The following is a 17,633-nucleotide window of genomic DNA, read 5'->3' on the forward strand; positions in this document are numbered from 1 at the left end:
GTTAAGAAGAGGTGGCAAGAATCCACGGAAGAACTGTACAAGAAAGATCTTCATGACCAAGATAATCACAATGGTGTGACCACTCACCTAGAGCCAGACATCCTGGAATGTGAAGTCAAGTGGGCCTTAGAAAGCATCACTATGAACAAAGCTAGTGGAGGTGATGGGATTCCAGTTGAGCTATTTCAAATCCTAAAAGATGATACTGTGAAAGTGCTGCACTCAATATGCCAGCAAATTGGAAAACTCAGCAGTGGCCACAGGACTGGAAAAGGTCAGTTTTCATTCCAATCCCAAAGAAAGGCAATGCCAAAGAATGCTCAGACTACCGCACAATTGCACTCATCTCACATGCTAGTAAAGTGATGCTCAAAATTCTGCAAGCCAGGCTTCAGCAATATGTGAACCGTGAATTTCCAGAGGTTCAAGCTGGTTTTAGAAAAGGCAAAGGAACCAGAGATCAAATTGCCAACATCCGCTGGATCATGGAAAAAGCAAGAGAGTTCCAGAAAAACATCTATTTCTGCTTTATTGACTATGCCAAAGCCTTTGACTGTGTGGATCACAATAAACTGTGCAAAAATTCTGCAAGAGATGGGAATACCAGACCACCTGACCTGCCTCTTGAGAAACCTATATGCAGGTCAGGAAGCAACAGTTAGAACTGGACATGGAACAATAGACTGGTTCCAAATAGGAAAAGGAGTATGTCAAGGCTGTCTATTGTCACCCTGCTTATTTAACTTATATGCAGAGTACATCATGAGAGACCCTGGGCTGGAAGAAGCACAAGCTGGAATCAAGATTGCTGGGAGAAATATCAATAACCTCAGATATGCAGATGACACCACCCTTATGGTAGAAAGTGAAGAGGAACTAAAGCCTCTTAATGAAAGTGAAAGAGCAGAGTGAAAAAGTTCGCTTAAAGCTCAACATTCAGAAAACGAAGATCATGGCATCTGGTCTCATCACTTCATGGGAAATAGATGGGGAAACAGTGGAAACAGTGTCAGACTTTATTTTTTGGGGCTCCAAAATCATAGCAGATGGTGATTGCAGCCATGAAATTAAAAGATGCTTACTCCTTGGAAGGAAAGTTATGACCAACCTAGATAGCATATTCAAAAGCAGAGACATTACTTTGCCAACAAAGGTCTGTCTAGTCAAGGCGATGGTTTTTCCAGTAGTCATATATGGATGTGAGAGTTGGACTGTGAAGAAAGCTGAGCGCTGAAGAATTGATGCTTTTGAACTGTGGTGTTGGAGAAGACTCTTGAGAGTCCCTTGGACTGCAAGGAGATCCAACCAGTCCATTCTGAAGGAGATCAGCCCTGGGATTTCTTTGGAAGGAATGATGCTAAAGCTGAAACTCCAGTACTTTGGCCACCTCATGCGAAGAGTTGACTCACTGGAAAAGACTCTGATGCTGGGAGGGATTGGGGGCAGGAGGAGAAGGGGACGACAGAGGATGAGATGGCTGGATGGCATCACTGACTCGATGGACGTGAGTCTGAGTGAACTCCGGGAGTTGGTGATGGACAGGGAGGCCGGGCGTGCTGCGGTTCATGGGGTCGCAAAGAGTCGGACACGACTGAGCGACTGAACTGAACTGATACCTATTATTATCATCTTCCTCTAGGTAAGTAGGCAGGAGCTGCTCTAGGTGTGTCAGAGATTCTAAGTAGAAGATATATCCTTGGGAGATTTATAATCTGGTTGGAGAGACCAGGCACATGCAGAAAACAGATTGTGATTAAGAGACTCAGGGACAGAGTCTCAAAAGTGGAAGGGCAGTGGCTGAGGGAAAGAGACCTTCTGTGCTTCCTGGGCCATTGAGGGAGCTTCCTGGGTGAAGTTAGTGGTAAAGAACCTCCTGCCAATGCAGGAGACATAGAGATGGAGGTTCGAACCCTGGGTTGGGAGGATCCCCCGGAGGAGGGCATAGCAACCCACTCCAGTATTCTTGCCTGGGAAAGCCCATGGACAGAGGAGCCTGGTAGGCTACAGTCCGTGGGGTCACAAAGAGTTGGACACAATCAAAGTGACTTAGCACGCATGGGCCACTGAGGAATGAGCTAAGGGATGCTTTTCGTGGAGTTTCTTTGCCTAACCTAACACTTCTGGAGAGTAACCTGAGTTCGAGGACTCTATCTGTGAATCAAGCACCTGTACCACATTTTCTTCTCAGAACAATCTTCTCTTCTAGGGAAACAGCTTTACCTGCCGGTCAGGGACGTATTTGTTCAGGAAGAAAGGAGATCGAGATGAAAGCATTTTGGTCTTCTAAAGAATATTGGCAGATTTTTAATTCATGTTCAAAACAGCATAGCTGACCTTGTACAAATACTCTTGATACAATTGACTGGAAACCAAACGGCCAGGTCAACGAGGTTTTACGGTATCTGCAATCGCCTTTTTTCCGCATCTCCCCTCTTCTACGTGCTTCTTTCTCTCAGGACTCTTGACTGCTCTTTTGCATCCTTCACTGATTAATATTTTACTTTTTTTTAAAGGATCAGATCTAAGTCATTTACAACTTATAAATTTAAGTCAATATTTGTACCCAATGAAACTGACCCTTAACATTGCCGTATATTTTGGGGAGTAAAATTTTGAAAATAGAACATGAAAAGTGAAAAAAGGCAAGAATAGTTTGAACAAGAAGTTTGAGTATAGAATATTTAAAAAATCAGTGTTTATATAGTCAATATGGATACTTAAGCTTTAAAAATTCTACAATAAAAAATAATTTTAAAATCGCACATGTACATTAGATCATAAGATAAAGTTTAATACATTTGATCATGTTAAAGGACACAAACACAGCCAATCTAACCAAATTTCAGGCATGCATTTACATAAATATATTAAATTAAGAAAAGAAATTATACACTTAAACATCCTTTTCACCTAAAAATCATTAAATCCACAGATGAACAATAAAAACCAATTCTCTGCATTTATCACTTCAAGATACAATTGTTCTATTTTAAAGATAACACAAATACACTTGTTAGAATTTATATGCATTATACATATATTATATATTACATAGATAGTGTGTATACATATGTAGTGTTTGTACAGATAGATAAATATATATACATGGGTGTGTGCACACATACAGATACACACAGATGTATTTTAGGCCATCTGTACTATTACTGCTGGATTTTGATGTTGAACTGAATTAGAGCAGTTGGGTGCGATTACTGTCTTCTGCTTCAAATGTACCCACTGGGCTCACAATCTCCCATTATACACATCCTTGCCTTTTCTATAGTACATAAATCGTGCTGGGCACTTCAATAAATCTTTGTTAAATTAATGAATGGATGGATGGCTGAATAATAGAAGATCAATTAAAAAGAACTAATATTATAATAACTTGGTAAAGTAAGTCAAATTAATGCAAATATAGAAGGATTATCTAAGCCAATGACTTTGCGTGTTACTTTTCCAAAGAACATTTATAGAAAACAACTAGTACATATATTAACCTGCTTTTGTTACTTGTTCCCACAGTCTTCTGCCTCTTATTAACAGAAATCCGAGCAAAGTATCTTCTGCGAGTAAGGTTACGGACAAATTGCCCTAATTGTCAAAAATCTAAAGAAAAATCAACAGCTAGGAAAAGCAAAACTTAAAACAATTTAGCCATTCTAAAGTTAAAAGATAAAGTTAACCATTCTTTAAAGCTGGACAGAATTAATCACAGATAAAGCCAGGAAAGACATGGTTTCTTTACCAATTTCTTTTATGCTTATTAATTATAATGATTTGATAATTTTTTTTATTTTAATTAGCTGGGTTTCTTTTAAATAGACTTCTTTAGCATGTCCTAGGGAATGAACTCCAAAAATCTCATAGAACCTCTGTATCATTTATCTTGTTACCCCATAGTTCTTGGTGAAATGCAAGTCCAAAAATGTCCTATGAATTGAATGAGATGTGGGAAATACCTGATATAAGGTTGTCAGTTTGATTTCTCAATAATAGTATTACGAATGGAATGTATTAATGTGTTAATAGTATTATGTTCTATACATAAACTCCTAATTTATTCTATGAAAATCATGTCTCTGATTTTAAGAACATAAAGTGAAAAAATACCCAACACACTTTTGGGCATAGACTACACCAAATCTGATCACACATTGTTCAGTGAATGGAAACTCTTGGCTAGTTATTTTTTAGTGCAAAGGGAAATGTACAAGAGTTAGTTTCTAACTGTGAAGACAAAGCTTATTTTCTTTTTAGCGATTATGAATTTCCCATCCCTGTTAATATTATTTTTTTTATCTTGTGTTAAAACTTTTTTTAAGTTAAAAAATTTTTAACTTGAAAGATTATAGTCAATTGAAATAACTGACCATTTATATTAATTTGCTTGTGTATAAGTAATATAAAATCTACATATGCAAAAAAATACCCTGACCAAAATGTGATGTCTGACTTTGTGATGTACGTGAGATGTACCTGAGAACTCATATTGAATTGGCATCATTTTTTTTGTTGTTGTTAAAAGCAGTGACAAGTTTTAAGCTTAAGCTTTATGTTAATAGAAGGGATCATTATTTTTTATTGCTTTCAATCAACTTGTAGATGATTTATACAAAAGAAAGAGAATGTATCAAAAGAGCTCATCTGATAAATAAGTAAATCTCTTCATAGTCACTAGGGAAATAATCACTATGATTGAGAAGAAAATAGCACAACACTTTCTCCCGCTCTCCTGAGTACACTGTACTCCCCAAAACAGTTATTTTAAGACAATTTCCAAAACCAATGAGTGGCTATTAAGAGCAAGAAGTGTTGCAACTGGTTAAGATTAACGTCCGGCAGGTTTTATGGTCATGTTTTTTATATTTTTAATATCAAAATGCTTCTTTTATTCAGTTGCTCACCTTCTCTGCATCATATTGATTATAAGAGGTATGACTAATTTGTGTTTGTGTGATAAAGAGAAAGAAGGTAAGATGGAATGTATTTCTTTAGGATATTCTAACGAGAAACTTTCTAGAGGTATTGTCTATAGTCACAGTAACAGTATCTTGGCGGTAATAAAGAAATGGGTACATTTTCAAGGCATGGAACTTTGGTCTGAGTTCTTTGCAAGTTCATGTTTCATTCCAAGGGTGGGGTAAAGAGATTCTGAAGTCTCCACTGAGGGACTATTTCATTTTTTCCTCATTGATTTGGGATAGTCTTAAGATTATTCAACCATCCATAGAGATGGTTGTTGTTTGAAAAGGAAATAGCCGCTACCTTTCCTTACTGTTAACTCACACCGTTGGACTGGGGACGTTCTTTCTAGCATCCAAGCTGGAACCCCAGCCAAGCTGGGACATCTAGGCTGGGAGTCATGCACTCCTTTTTGTCACTTCTTTCAATGACTGCAATAGGTCAGTCTAGTCTGTTCATCACTGTCTACTGTTCTTTATGATTTAGTTTGAACAAATGTGGTACTAGGAGAGGAATTTTTCAGGCAAAATCAGTAGCAAGCTGCAGGATATCTTCATTAGTGTCCTGAGGACATGTTTGTTTAGTCAAAACCAATAGAAACAGAGACGAGAGAGGTTAACAAGAAAAGGGATGTATGGGGGTGGGGGAAGAAAAAAGAGAGAGAAAGATATCATAGGTAACATTCTTTAGAGATGCTCAGAAACTTTATCGAGCAGCCAAATATAAATGCCTATAATATACCTTATTTTCCCTCTTAAAAATTTAGTCTTAGTTTTTATGTTTCAAAACTAAAAGAAACTAATACAGTTTAAATTAATGTGTACTTTGAAAGACCCCAGATGCAGCATCTAACCTAAGATCCTAAACCTAGTAGATTTCTTTTTAGTTTATGATTTGGAGATAAAAACAATATTAAAAAATTGTTAAAAATTATTAGTACATTATTATGTAATTATTTTCAAATAAATAAATAGAGAAGTGCTTACTCTTAAATATATAAATGAAAAGGAGAATGGCTTTCTATTTAAGTTGTATGTGTAGGTTTCTTTGCTCTTCTTTATGAGATAGCCCATTAATCTGAGAAAACTTCTGAGTATTCTTTGTGATAAAAGGTATATTTTACAATAGCCATACTGAAGGGAAATTCCAAAAAGAAAGCTAGAGATGGAAGTCCTTTTTACCATTATTCAAGTTTCTTAAATCTTCCCTTCTTTGCACTTTAATGATGTGTCAACTCATTTGTCTTCTTATTACTTCAAATAACTAGCAAAAAAACGAAGTTCTATCAACCAGAACAAGAGTTTGTTAGAAGCAGTGGCAGAAAATATTTTGCCTCAACTCTTTATAACTACCATCATAGCATTTTACATTAAATTGATCCCCAAAGCTTAAGCTCTAGAATGGAAAAAAGGAATAATAATTTACATTTTTATGTTTATTGTATCTTTATCTCCCACATCTATATTCATACAGAGGACATTTTCTTTCATTTTGATTATGTGCTTTTTTACTGAGTAGATATTGCCATTCATGTGATGAAACAATTATTTTTCCCTAGCTCATACTTTTTAACCAATTCCTACTTGCCTCTCATCATGAATTATTTAAGATCATTCTCAGTCACATATATGTTTAAAATCTACTTGAAAGGAAAGGTCAAAAGTTTTTTTTGAAAGGATCACTTAGTTTAAAATATGTAGGTATTAATCTGCCTTTGCTATTTACTTCTTTCCTAGGAACAGAAAGAAATGATTCCAATGACTGTATTTGCTGGGGTTTAATGTAGTAGATCTGTTTTCTTTTTAGAAAATTTTGATCTTTTATTCTAATGACTCCCCATAGAAAAGGCAATGATACCTGGAGTACATATGTTTTTCTAAGTCATTTGAAAGTCTTTCGCTTGGGAAAGGACTATCTAAAAAAAAGCTGGGTCTGGTCAATTTAATCTAGATATTTTTAAATAGAACTAATGGCAATAGAACATCTTTTCTTTTATAAAGATTCTTTTGGAAAAGATGGAAAGATTCAAGATGTCAGAAAAAATGCTGTTTTGTGTTTTTTTTGAATTTGGCTGAATATATGGCAGTATCCTTATTGTTTTCAGTGAAACTATGAACAGGAGAATGTGTAATAAAACTGCACGATTTGACAGATTTAGACAGCTGGCTCCCTCACAAGAAGCTCACATTTTGTGAATGTCACCCACGTTGAATAAGAGATGAGGAGATGGTAGGGTCCATTTACAAAAATGGTTGTCAGGACATTTTTTTTTTTAATTGTAAAACTTTCTGTGATGGAATTCAGTAAAAGGGCCATGAAGAGAAAGCCACAGGGACAAAAGACTGCTATTAACCTACAGATGCGGGCTACGGCAGGGTTCACCGCAAGATTTGCCACACTGTTGGGCCAATGAAGTGTTCGTGTGACTAGAAGGGACCACCCCTTTTCTGGGGTAAGAGGGCAATTTGGTCTCCATGCTCATTTAATCCTGAGATTTCTTTGAATAGACTGTCCATTGAAATCTAAATTGTGCAAAATTATGCATGCACTTTTTAATGCAGGCTATTGTTCACTAAGCACTGAACCAAGGCTTGTCAACCCATTTCCATTGGGCATGAGGTCACTTGAAACTTAAGCAATCATATATGGCAGACAAGAACAGGGTACTTAACCAAACTTTCTACTTGGTGGTTTCTCCCTGTGCTTTCATTGCAAATCTCTCGCTTTCCAACAATAAACAAATACGAGTTGCAAGGTTTTGTTTATTTTTTAAATTGACGCTTCTGTTCTTAAAGGTAAGGAGCAGGTTTGGGAAGTCAATCTGTGTTGTATAATCTGCCCTGCTCTACAATTTAGACTCTGGAGGGACAGATGTTAAAGAAGGGCAACCGAAAGTGGGGGCCCACGTGTCATGAGTCGATGTTTCTTCAGAGGTGCAAAATGTCCTGATAATTCTTTATAATCCAAACATGGCACGCTGACTTCAAAAACCACGAAGAGAAGCGTCTACCTGAGTTTCTGCAGTTTAAGTTAGAACATGGTATTTCTTGAAAAACCCAAAAGAACATTTACAGGATATTTATTCATACATGAACCGGAGAGGATTTTCATTGAGTTCTGAAGGAATGTACACATTAAAAGTCATATTTGGCAAGAATGAGCATATTAAAAATTCGTACAAGTGACAGCTTACATAGGCAAGATTTGTTCAAAACGAGTGAACTCTTTTTCCAGTGAGGTTCGATTCAGTGTGAAACCCACAACATTCTAATCACATATACTCTCTGACAGGCTTGCTATGGTGAAAAGCATTTTACGAATGTTTAGTGCTGGAATTTTATAATGAGTGGCTGTTTTCTTGCTTTTTCATCCGTCGTTAATGATTACATGTTGGCACAAGGATACATTGCTAGATTAGATCCACAGCACATTAAAGGCTGTTTGCTTTCTCACTCCCCTTCTTTCCAATTAAGTTGGTGAAAAATGTAACTTTAGTATTTTACAGGACAGGGTAAAGGTGTTTCATCTAGGTGATGTCTATATTATAAAAATAAAATAAAAAATATAAATATGTAACACAAACCCGGTGCCTATTGTTAAATAAACTATACAATAAAAGCAGACCTTTTAGGAAGATTGGTTTTAGAATATGCTGTTATGATTTAATTGAAAACACTTGAAAACGATCTTGAAATTAAGCTAGAGTAACCAGATTTCTCTGCCAATAAAAAGGTAAGTGCGTTAACATTCTATAATTGGATACATTGATAAAAATGCAGATTACAATTTTATACCATTGCCCACTTAGAAATTAATCAGGGCTGAAACATTCTCTCATATTATAATCCTTTAATATTAATATAAAAATATGGCCTTTTAAAATTCAATCCATCAGATTGCACAGTAATGTTTTAAAACTCCATTGAAGTAGACTTCAGTGATTACAGACAGAAAATTCCTGGGAAGTCAAATAATCTCTTCTGGTGACATAAAAATGCCGTTACCAATTTACAATGGAATTTCCGGGGAAATTACTCCACGCAAGGAAATACATATTTTTAAAACCCATCTGTTATGCAACCACACGCATAGGGGTTTTGAGTGTGTGTGTATATGTGCATATGTGAACAAACATGCCAATATACACACACAAGACCTGCACATTTCTGGAAATGACTTTTAAATTAATCAAAGAAAATGAAATCACAGGAGTGTGTAGCAAGATAACAGTTGTTCTTTTTAATGACAGGATAAAAAAATAAATGCCCACTGGAAAGGAATAGTCAAACAGTCCCAGAAACTATACAATGTAACTTGTTAGATCCAGCAAATAAGATGTCATGTCAATGATCTGATCAAGAATACCTGCCCTGGTCACTCTGCGGAGGTTTCTGTCCACTTGTTCACACTGAGCACCAAGATATCCTTTTTTACAGAGGCACTTGTTGGGTCTAACACAGACACCACCGTGGCAACACGCTGGCTCACATTTCGCTGGAAGAAAAAATAGAGCAATACAATCACGTTCCATTCTGTAGGTCAGAAACGGCGCAGAATATGAGGCCAATAAATATTTGATGAGTGAGGGAAGGGAGGGAAAGAGGGGAAGAGCAGTCCCAAAATGACCCCAAAGCTGATAAATACAAAGAAAGAAGATTTTAGACTTCCAATTATTTGGGGGCCAGAATGCAGCAGACAGCGGGAGATATTTCTAGAGAAGCGGATCACCCAGATCACGGGAAACAATTTCAATCCATTATGGAATGGACTTTATGTAAAACAAGGACCCTGATGCTGGGAAAGGCTGAAGGCAGGAGGAGAAGGGAACAACAGAGGACGAGATGGTTGGATGGCATCACCCGACTCAGTGGACATGAATTTGAGCAAGCTCTGGGAGATAGTGAAGGACAGGGAAGCCTGGCGCGAAGCAGTCCATGCAGGTCGCAAAGAGCTGGACATAACTTAGTGACTGAACAACAACATCGAAACAAGAATTTCAGTTCTTTAAAACTTCTGTTTCCCTAGGGCATCTCCAACAGAATGTCTTCCAAGTACCTCTGGTTTCCATTCCTCCTCAGGTTAGGAGGACCTCACGGTGGGAAGGGCATGGCCAGAGAGAAAGACCCAGAGGCTAGAATATCAACAGTTTGACAGCAAGAAATGGTTAGTTTTTTATTTTGGCTGGAGGGAGGATCCATTATGTGGATTCCCTTGGATTCTTCCCTTTCCTTGTTCCCAGAGGGTGCACGGTATATGTCTCATTTCTGATTACACCCTGAAGCCCTTTCTTGGGGGTAGTAAGGTTGCCCAGTGAAAGATGTTTTGAGCAATCCTTTTCAGGGTACTCTACAGCACAGGACTGCCTCAGAAAAGAATGTTTACCACTACAATATAGGTAGGGAAGGGAAAGATTTACTGTTAAAATGAGGTGGAGACATAAAACTGAGCCTGTAACTTAGTCTCTTACTGATAGGATGAATGTGGGGTGTGCAGCCACTGTAGATAGAATCAAATTCCTTGAATACATATCCTTATACTTCTCAGGGATAGTTCTTTTAACCTTTTCCAGTGCATTAATAAAAATCCAGGGGTCTGTGGCTGGTATATGGGAAAGAAACAACACGGAGAAAATAGACTACAATAGTCTTTTAAATTTGTGGGAGATGAGCAAACTATGTGAGTATATGAAAAAAGTTCTTGGTTGGGTCAAAAATACCAAAAAAATATATTATTTTAATAAAATGATTCTGGTTTAATCTTATATATTCCAAGTATTTAAACTGATTTAGTGAAAAGATGAAAAATAATTTATGAAAATATAAATTTTCATTTATATCATATATTATTATTTCATTTATATCATATATTGTTATCATATATGGTATATATGAAGCTACCTATATTCAAAATTATGTTTACCCTCAGCCTAACATATTGTTTTTTTTTTTCTTATTCAAAATTTTCTTATTCAAAAATTTTTTCTTATCCAATGACTTGAGGTGACTTAAGAGTCAAATATAAGCAAAATATAAGTAAGGGATAAGACAGAATGGACACCAGGTAAAAGAAGTCGAGAGAAAAGATATCAAGTATCAGAGGAAGCAGGGGGAAGAGATATCATCAGGAATTAGAATATTATTGCATTTAAACACTGATCCTCATTTTTTGGCCAACTAATGAAAAAATATAGAATATGAATATTTGTTTTAAATAATGTAATTATTTTATTTCTGTTGTTTCAATTATGATACCTTTTTCCTAGATACGTAACCATGGTATCAATCAGTCACATAATACTGTTAGTACTGAAGTAATTTAAGCTTAAAATGGATATTGTCTATGTGACTTTAAATACTGTCTACTTTATTTTGACAATATATAAAGTAAGCAATGTATGGCTATAGTATTTTGAAACAAATACATGTTTAGAGTAAAGAGAGATGGCCTTTATGAATGATTGATACTTTTAAATATTAACATGGGACTTAGAATTTCATCAGCAAGAGAGACTTTAATGTTTGAAATCTTTTGTAAATAACACGTATATGCTGGTTATTGAAAACGTTCTTTCAACATATCCACCTTAAACTCTAGGTCTCTAAATTAATCTAACTGTCTTCACAACAGGTAGAATTTAAACACAACTGGGTGTATTTGTGGAAGTCACAAGTTAAAGGATAGAATAACCCTGGATTGAAACTCCTTTGCTCTCTGAGCGGCTGCACACCTAGCTGATGGTCAACAAGGGAGTGGCAAAAAGAATGAAGAAAATCTCATAAAATGACTCTGCTGCTGCTGCTAAGTCGCTTCAGTCGCGTCCGACTCTGTGCGACCCCAGAGACAACAGCCCACCAGGCTCTGCTGTCCCTGGGATTCTCCAGGCAAGAACACTGGAGTGGGTTGCCATTTCCTTCTCCAATGCATGAAGTGAAAAGTGAAGGTGAAGTCGCTCAGTCGTGTCTGACTCTTCGCGACCCCATGAACTGCAGCCTACCAGGCTCCTCTGTCCATGGGATTTTCCAGGCAAGAGTACTGGAGTGGGGTGCCATCACCTTCTCTGAAATGACTCTAGATAACTGCATTTTCCCCTTTCCTATAAAAGCACCAACTGAAAACCCCCATTTTAGTGCACTGTAGCAAGAAAGCAAGCAACAAATCAAGGGAGGGCCTATATGGAGTCTCTGAAAAATTCTGGCACTCAGAAAGGGCGTCTGTACACACAGGTCATTGCTGCTGTTGTTTGGTCGCTCAGTTGTGTCTGATTCTTTGCGACCCCATGGACTGCAGCACACAAGGCTTCCTGGTCCTTCACTAATCTCCAGGAGTTTGCTCAGACGCACGTCCATGGAGTCAATGATGCCATCCAGCCATCTCATCCTCTGTCACCCTCTTATCCTCCTGTCTTCAATCTTTCCCAGCATCAGGGTCTTTTCCAGTGAGTCCACAGGTTTGAAATCTCAAATCTGGGACTGAAAGCCCACAAGGATGATCTGGTTGGGCTGTTTTCACTTTTGATTTTGTGAAAGAAGTCAATTATCTTTATAACTAACTTATATAAATGAATTATTTACATCAGGAAAATGGCAATGTCTTCATGTATAAATTCAGAAACGAGCTGAGCATTACTGTTACTGTAAATGGCTACAGTTTTATCTTATTCGCCTTATTCTGTGGGGGGACTGTACTTCTCGGTTTGTGGGATCTTAGTTCCTGGAGCAGGGATCGAACCTGAGCACCCAGGAAGCTTGAAGTCCTAAGCACTTGACCTCTGGGGCATTTCCCCTTTTCATGCTATAGCTGAAAAGTTCATGCCCTTTTATCAGCCTCTCCCTATTTCCCCCACCCCTAGCCCCTGGCAACCACTTTTCTGTTTTTATGAGTTTGACGTTTAAAAAAACAAATTCCACATATACGTGATATCATGTAGAATTTATCTACTGTCTGGCTTTTTCACTTAAGATACTGTACTCAAAGTCTATCTCCGTGTTGTCAGGAATGGCAAGATTTCCTACACGGCTGAATAATAGTCACCTGTGTGTATAACATCTTCTTTATCCATTGACAGTCACTTACATTGTTTCCATATTTTGGCTACTGTGAATAATGTTGCTATAAACATGGGTGTGCAAGTAGAAATAGCTCTTTGAAGTCCTTTTTTCAGTTACTTTAGATAAATACTTAGAAGTGGCATGTTGGATCATAGGGTCACTCTATTTTTCAGTAAATGGCTACAGCTCTGAACGTTAGATCATTCTAGAAAAAATAACTAACGTAAGGTCTTGAGTTCCTAGAGGCTGTCCCATGCCCTCTCTTTCCCAGGGACAACAGAAATACTAACCGATTCTGCAGAAGTCCCCTTCCCAGCCGGGACTGCAGCAGCACGTTCCCGTAGGGGTGCAGTAGCCATTCCGACAGAGCCGGGAGCACTCGGATGTTAGGGTCTGGGCGGGCTGGACCACAGCCCTGCATTCCTCAGGCATCAGAGGTCTGCATCAAAAGACAAAATCAAAAGTGCATTTTGGTTGAAAATCAGCACTGGGATAAAATCAAGTGATTGTGTAGCTTACAAAGCATGTCTCTTCCTTTCTATGGAAATTCTTCTTTTAAGTCACTCAGACAGAAAGGTCGTCGACTTTCTAAGAAAACATACACCCATGAGAAAACAAAATAACCAGTTTTGAATCAAAGGGAACACATTAAACATGGTTAAGAAACTTTATCACGATCAAGATTCATTGATTAAAAATGTAATTACATTACACCAATATTTTGGTGGGGCTTCCCTGGTGGCTCAGTGGTAGAGAATCCGCCTGCAGTGCAGGAATGCAGTGAGATGCGGGATTGATCCCTGGGTGGGGAAGATCCCCTGGAGAAGGAAATAACAACCCATACCAGTATTCTTGCCTGGAGAATTCTATGGACAGAGGAGCCTGGTGGGCTGCAGTGCATGGGGTCACAAAGAGCGGGACATGACTGAAGCGACTGAGCACACACACAATTTTTTGGCATCTAAGAATTCCTAGCAATTACAATTAAAAAAATGAAGATATATGGATATTTTTTTTCCTCTAGGACTCCAAACTAACCCTGGTGGCTCAGCTGGTAAAAGCGTCTGCCTACAATGTGGGAGACCCGGGTTCGATCCCTGGGTGGGGAAGATCCCTGGAGAAGGAAATGGCAACCCACTCCAGTATTCTTGCCTGGAAAACCCCATGGACAGAGGAGCCTGATAGGCTACAGTCCATGGGGTCGCAAAGGGTTGGACACGACTGAGCAACTTCACTTCACTTCCAAAAGTTTTTAGGAAGAGAAAAAATAGGGATATTTGGCAATATTAGGGGGCTGAAGGCAGTCATTAAAATGAGTGCTTGTAGCCTAAAAAGCTTTGAAATTGCTTTTTATTTCATTTTCATGTTTCTTTTGAGATACTTTTTCCCAGAATGACTGGTCTTGAAAGGACATAAATAATACATGTGTGTTTCTGGACTCAAAGTTTATTTTTTTTTATTTTTTTATTTTTTTGTTAATTTTATTCTTTTTTATATTTCCGCCGCGGGTCCCCACCCGGCCAATGGGGATTCGAGATTCACGCGCCGCGAAAGGGGTGGGATTTTAGGTATTAAAGGAGCTTCAGAGGGTTGACTGCGCAAAGAATAACAAAGACCACCAGGGGGAGCCTCAGGTCCCAATTTTCCTCCACTTGACTAGGCGCTGCTAAGTCGCTTCAGTCGTGTCCGACTCTGTGCGACCCATAGACTGAAGCCCACCAGGCTCCCCCGTCCCTGGGATTCTCCAGGCAAGAACACTGGAGTGGGTTGCCATTTCTAGGCGCAAGAACTAAGATTTTCTTTCTCCAAGATTTTCTCCTAGTCGTGAGACAGTGGAAATAGGACCAAAGGTTTTTTGGAATCCAGTGGACAAAAGCATAAAAACAAGCTCATCACTTCACTTTTTTACTCGACAGTTCTTAAATATGTGATTCCATTTTGCAGACGAGAAAAGGCAGTGTCTCAGTTCAATTCAGTCGCTCAGTCGTGTCCGACTCTTTGCGACCCCATGAATCGCAATACGCCAGGCCTCCCCTAGCACATGTTAAAAGCAGTATCTAGCACACAACAGGCAGTTTCCTCCTCTTCTCCAACTGCTCTAACCCTCATCTTTATTTCTGATTTGGGGCCCTCAAGTTTAATGCAGTAACCAGCTTGGTCAAGATCTCTGGAAAAAGTAGCATTCACACCAGAGACAGACAATTGGCAGCCTCACTCCTTACCCCTTGGAAATAATGGAATCTGGGGCTCAGAGAGCCCCAGTTCCTCTCACAGTCCGAAAGGCAACTGTTCCTGAAGTACTCAATCCCTAGACCTCAGGATCCTCAGAGGACTAAAAAGAAGAGGCCGGAACCTTTAGTTCCCTTTGAGACTTGATACATAGTCAACAAAATGTAGCCAGCTCTGTAGTATTGCGTATAAACCAATTATATATATAAACAATGTACATACATGTGCGTTACCATTTGCCTGGCGAACATCGGTAAAAAATACTGCTTATTATCAGATTAGCCTAAGAGGCCATGCAATTGTAATACCTTGGTTTGCTTAATCAATCCCTTACCTTCTTCTAGAGGGCTTTAGGCTCCACCTTGACTTTCCTCGGAGCTCAGGTTCTCTCCCACCCACACCCCCAGCCACGGTGTTGTACCTTAAGGAAAGCAAACCACAACCCGGGAAGAGGGACATTTTTATCTCCCTTCTGTCCCCTGATGTGTTTCAGGCAACTATACGAGTGCTCCGAAGGCCGACGTAAATACGGCGGAAGTGAGACTGGGAGGGAAGCGGGCAACCATAGATCAAAGTTTTCCGGTCAGACACTCCCCCATTCCCCACCCAGTGGTCGCCTCGTTGACTACATATCCACTCCCATGACTATGAGTCATAAGATCAGGAGGCTCCGGGATGCTGACCACGGCTCTGGAAACGGGAGAGGGGCCGGGGAGACGGCAGGTCACTGCAGGCCAGCCTACTAGCGACGATCTCGCACCAAGTCGCATCAGCTTTAGAGCACGAACACATGCACCCCTCCAAAGCGAAGTCTCGCGCTCCTTGGACTCAAAGTTTAAACTCTCTATGCAATAAATGATCTAAATTGAGAGATTTTTATATACGTATGTGTATATGTGTACATACATATTTTTATAATTTTACTTTATCCTGCTATAAAGAAAAAGAATGCTAATAGTAGCAAACAAAAGTATCTTATCTGTCACTTAAAAAGTCACAGACTTTGTTTTAACTGCTCGACAACTGCCATCATTTAAAGAAGGACCAAGCTGCCTCCAGAAAATTGTCATAAGTCTTCATGTTTTTGAGTGAGAGGTTATCTTTCAAGGCGGTTCAGGCTAGAAGCATGATCCCAACTGCTCATGACCTCATCTTTGAGAAAAAATTTGCAATGGCCCTTTGCTATCAGTCACCTCTACCTGCGCCTCAGTGTGGTGAGAAAGCTCTTTTCAGGGAAGGAATGTAAACAAACGCTTCATCACCAGTCAAATCACCACCATGAAGAAGGCCAAGTCAGTTGGAGTCCTTAAGTACCATAACAAAGAAGGTGATAATTATGGGTCAGGACCACCACAGAGCTAAATGATACAGCTTTCTGAGAGAAGCAAATAATTAGGCCCCGCAGCCTTAGTTTTTTTGAGACAGGTTATCTTGTTATGCCCCATGGCAATGTGAACTGTGATAATAATTTGAGGTCTGATCTGAGACTGTTTCTACAATGACTCAAAACCATATTTAAAATATCCAGTGACTTCTTTAGCTCTTCTCTCCAATTAAAACCCACTCTCTGTTGAAAGTGTTGTTTGGGATGAACATGTATGCACTGCTATATATAAAACAGATATCTAATACGAACCTAATGGATAGCACAGGGAATTCTGCTCAATATTCTGCAATATTCTAAATGAGAAAAGAATTTGAAAGAGAATAGATACATATATATGTAGAACTGAATCCCTTTGCTGTACACCTGAAATGAACACAACATTGTTGATCAACCATCAGTTCCGTTCAGTTCAGTTCAGTCGCTCAGTCGTGTCCGACTCTTTGTGACCCCATGAATCGAAGCACGCCAGGCCTCCCTGTCCATCACCAACTCCCCGAGTTCACTCAGACTCACGTCCATTGAGTCAGTGATGCCATCCAGCCATCTCATCCTCTGTTGCCCCCTTCTCCTCCTGCCCCCAATCCCTCCCAGCATCAGTCTTTTCCAATGAGTCAGCTCTTCGCATGATCAACCATACTCCAATATAAAATAAACATTTTTTAAAATAAATTACTGATTTTTGCAACTATTGTGACAATTCAGAAAACTCCCTTAAATTGACTCACCCTTTTATTTAAATCTAGAAATGGTCCAGTTTATGTGAAGGTACTTAAGACATTCTACATTTTCACTCTGAACACACTAATATCTTCCTTGTCTCTCCCCACCACTCCCTGCCCCAAAGAAGTCTTTCTGGGAGTAAGGGCAGAGGGTGATATGGTGGAGAAAACATTAAATGGCCAAGGAAAGTGAGGGAAAAATCTTTGCCTTCTTATTTTGAATAGCCCAAGTCTGCTCAATTTTTCCCTCACATAAAATTCTTATTTTGTTTGAGATACTACGGT

General features: G+C 38.9%; 1 protein-coding gene and 1 long non-coding RNA gene across 2 annotated transcripts in view; both read right to left on the minus strand.

Annotated features, from left to right (window-relative positions):
- Positions 1 to 2,766: 2,766 nt before the first annotated feature.
- HHIP (hedgehog interacting protein) overlaps positions 2,767 to 17,633 on the minus strand; it is a 117,354-nt gene continuing 102,487 nt past the window's right edge. Inside the window, exons 12-13 of the mRNA XM_061384097.1 lie at positions 13,304 to 13,452; positions 2,767 to 9,459 (exon numbers count right to left, since the gene is read on the minus strand). Of these exons, the coding sequence (XP_061240081.1) occupies positions 9,266 to 9,459; positions 13,304 to 13,452 (343 nt within the window). The 3' untranslated portion in view covers positions 2,767 to 9,265. The remainder of the gene's footprint in view (positions 9,460 to 13,303; positions 13,453 to 17,633) is intronic.
- LOC133228556 (uncharacterized) lies at positions 14,656 to 16,059 on the minus strand. The gene is made up of 2 exons (XR_009730254.1): positions 15,926 to 16,059; positions 14,656 to 15,663 (listed from the first exon to the last, which is right to left on the minus strand). It is a non-coding gene; the product is annotated as an uncharacterized LOC133228556 (long non-coding RNA).

Source organism: Bos javanicus, chromosome 17 (assembly GCF_032452875.1).
Source record: "Bos javanicus breed banteng chromosome 17, ARS-OSU_banteng_1.0, whole genome shotgun sequence".
Taxonomy (NCBI): Eukaryota; Metazoa; Chordata; class Mammalia; order Artiodactyla; family Bovidae; genus Bos; species Bos javanicus.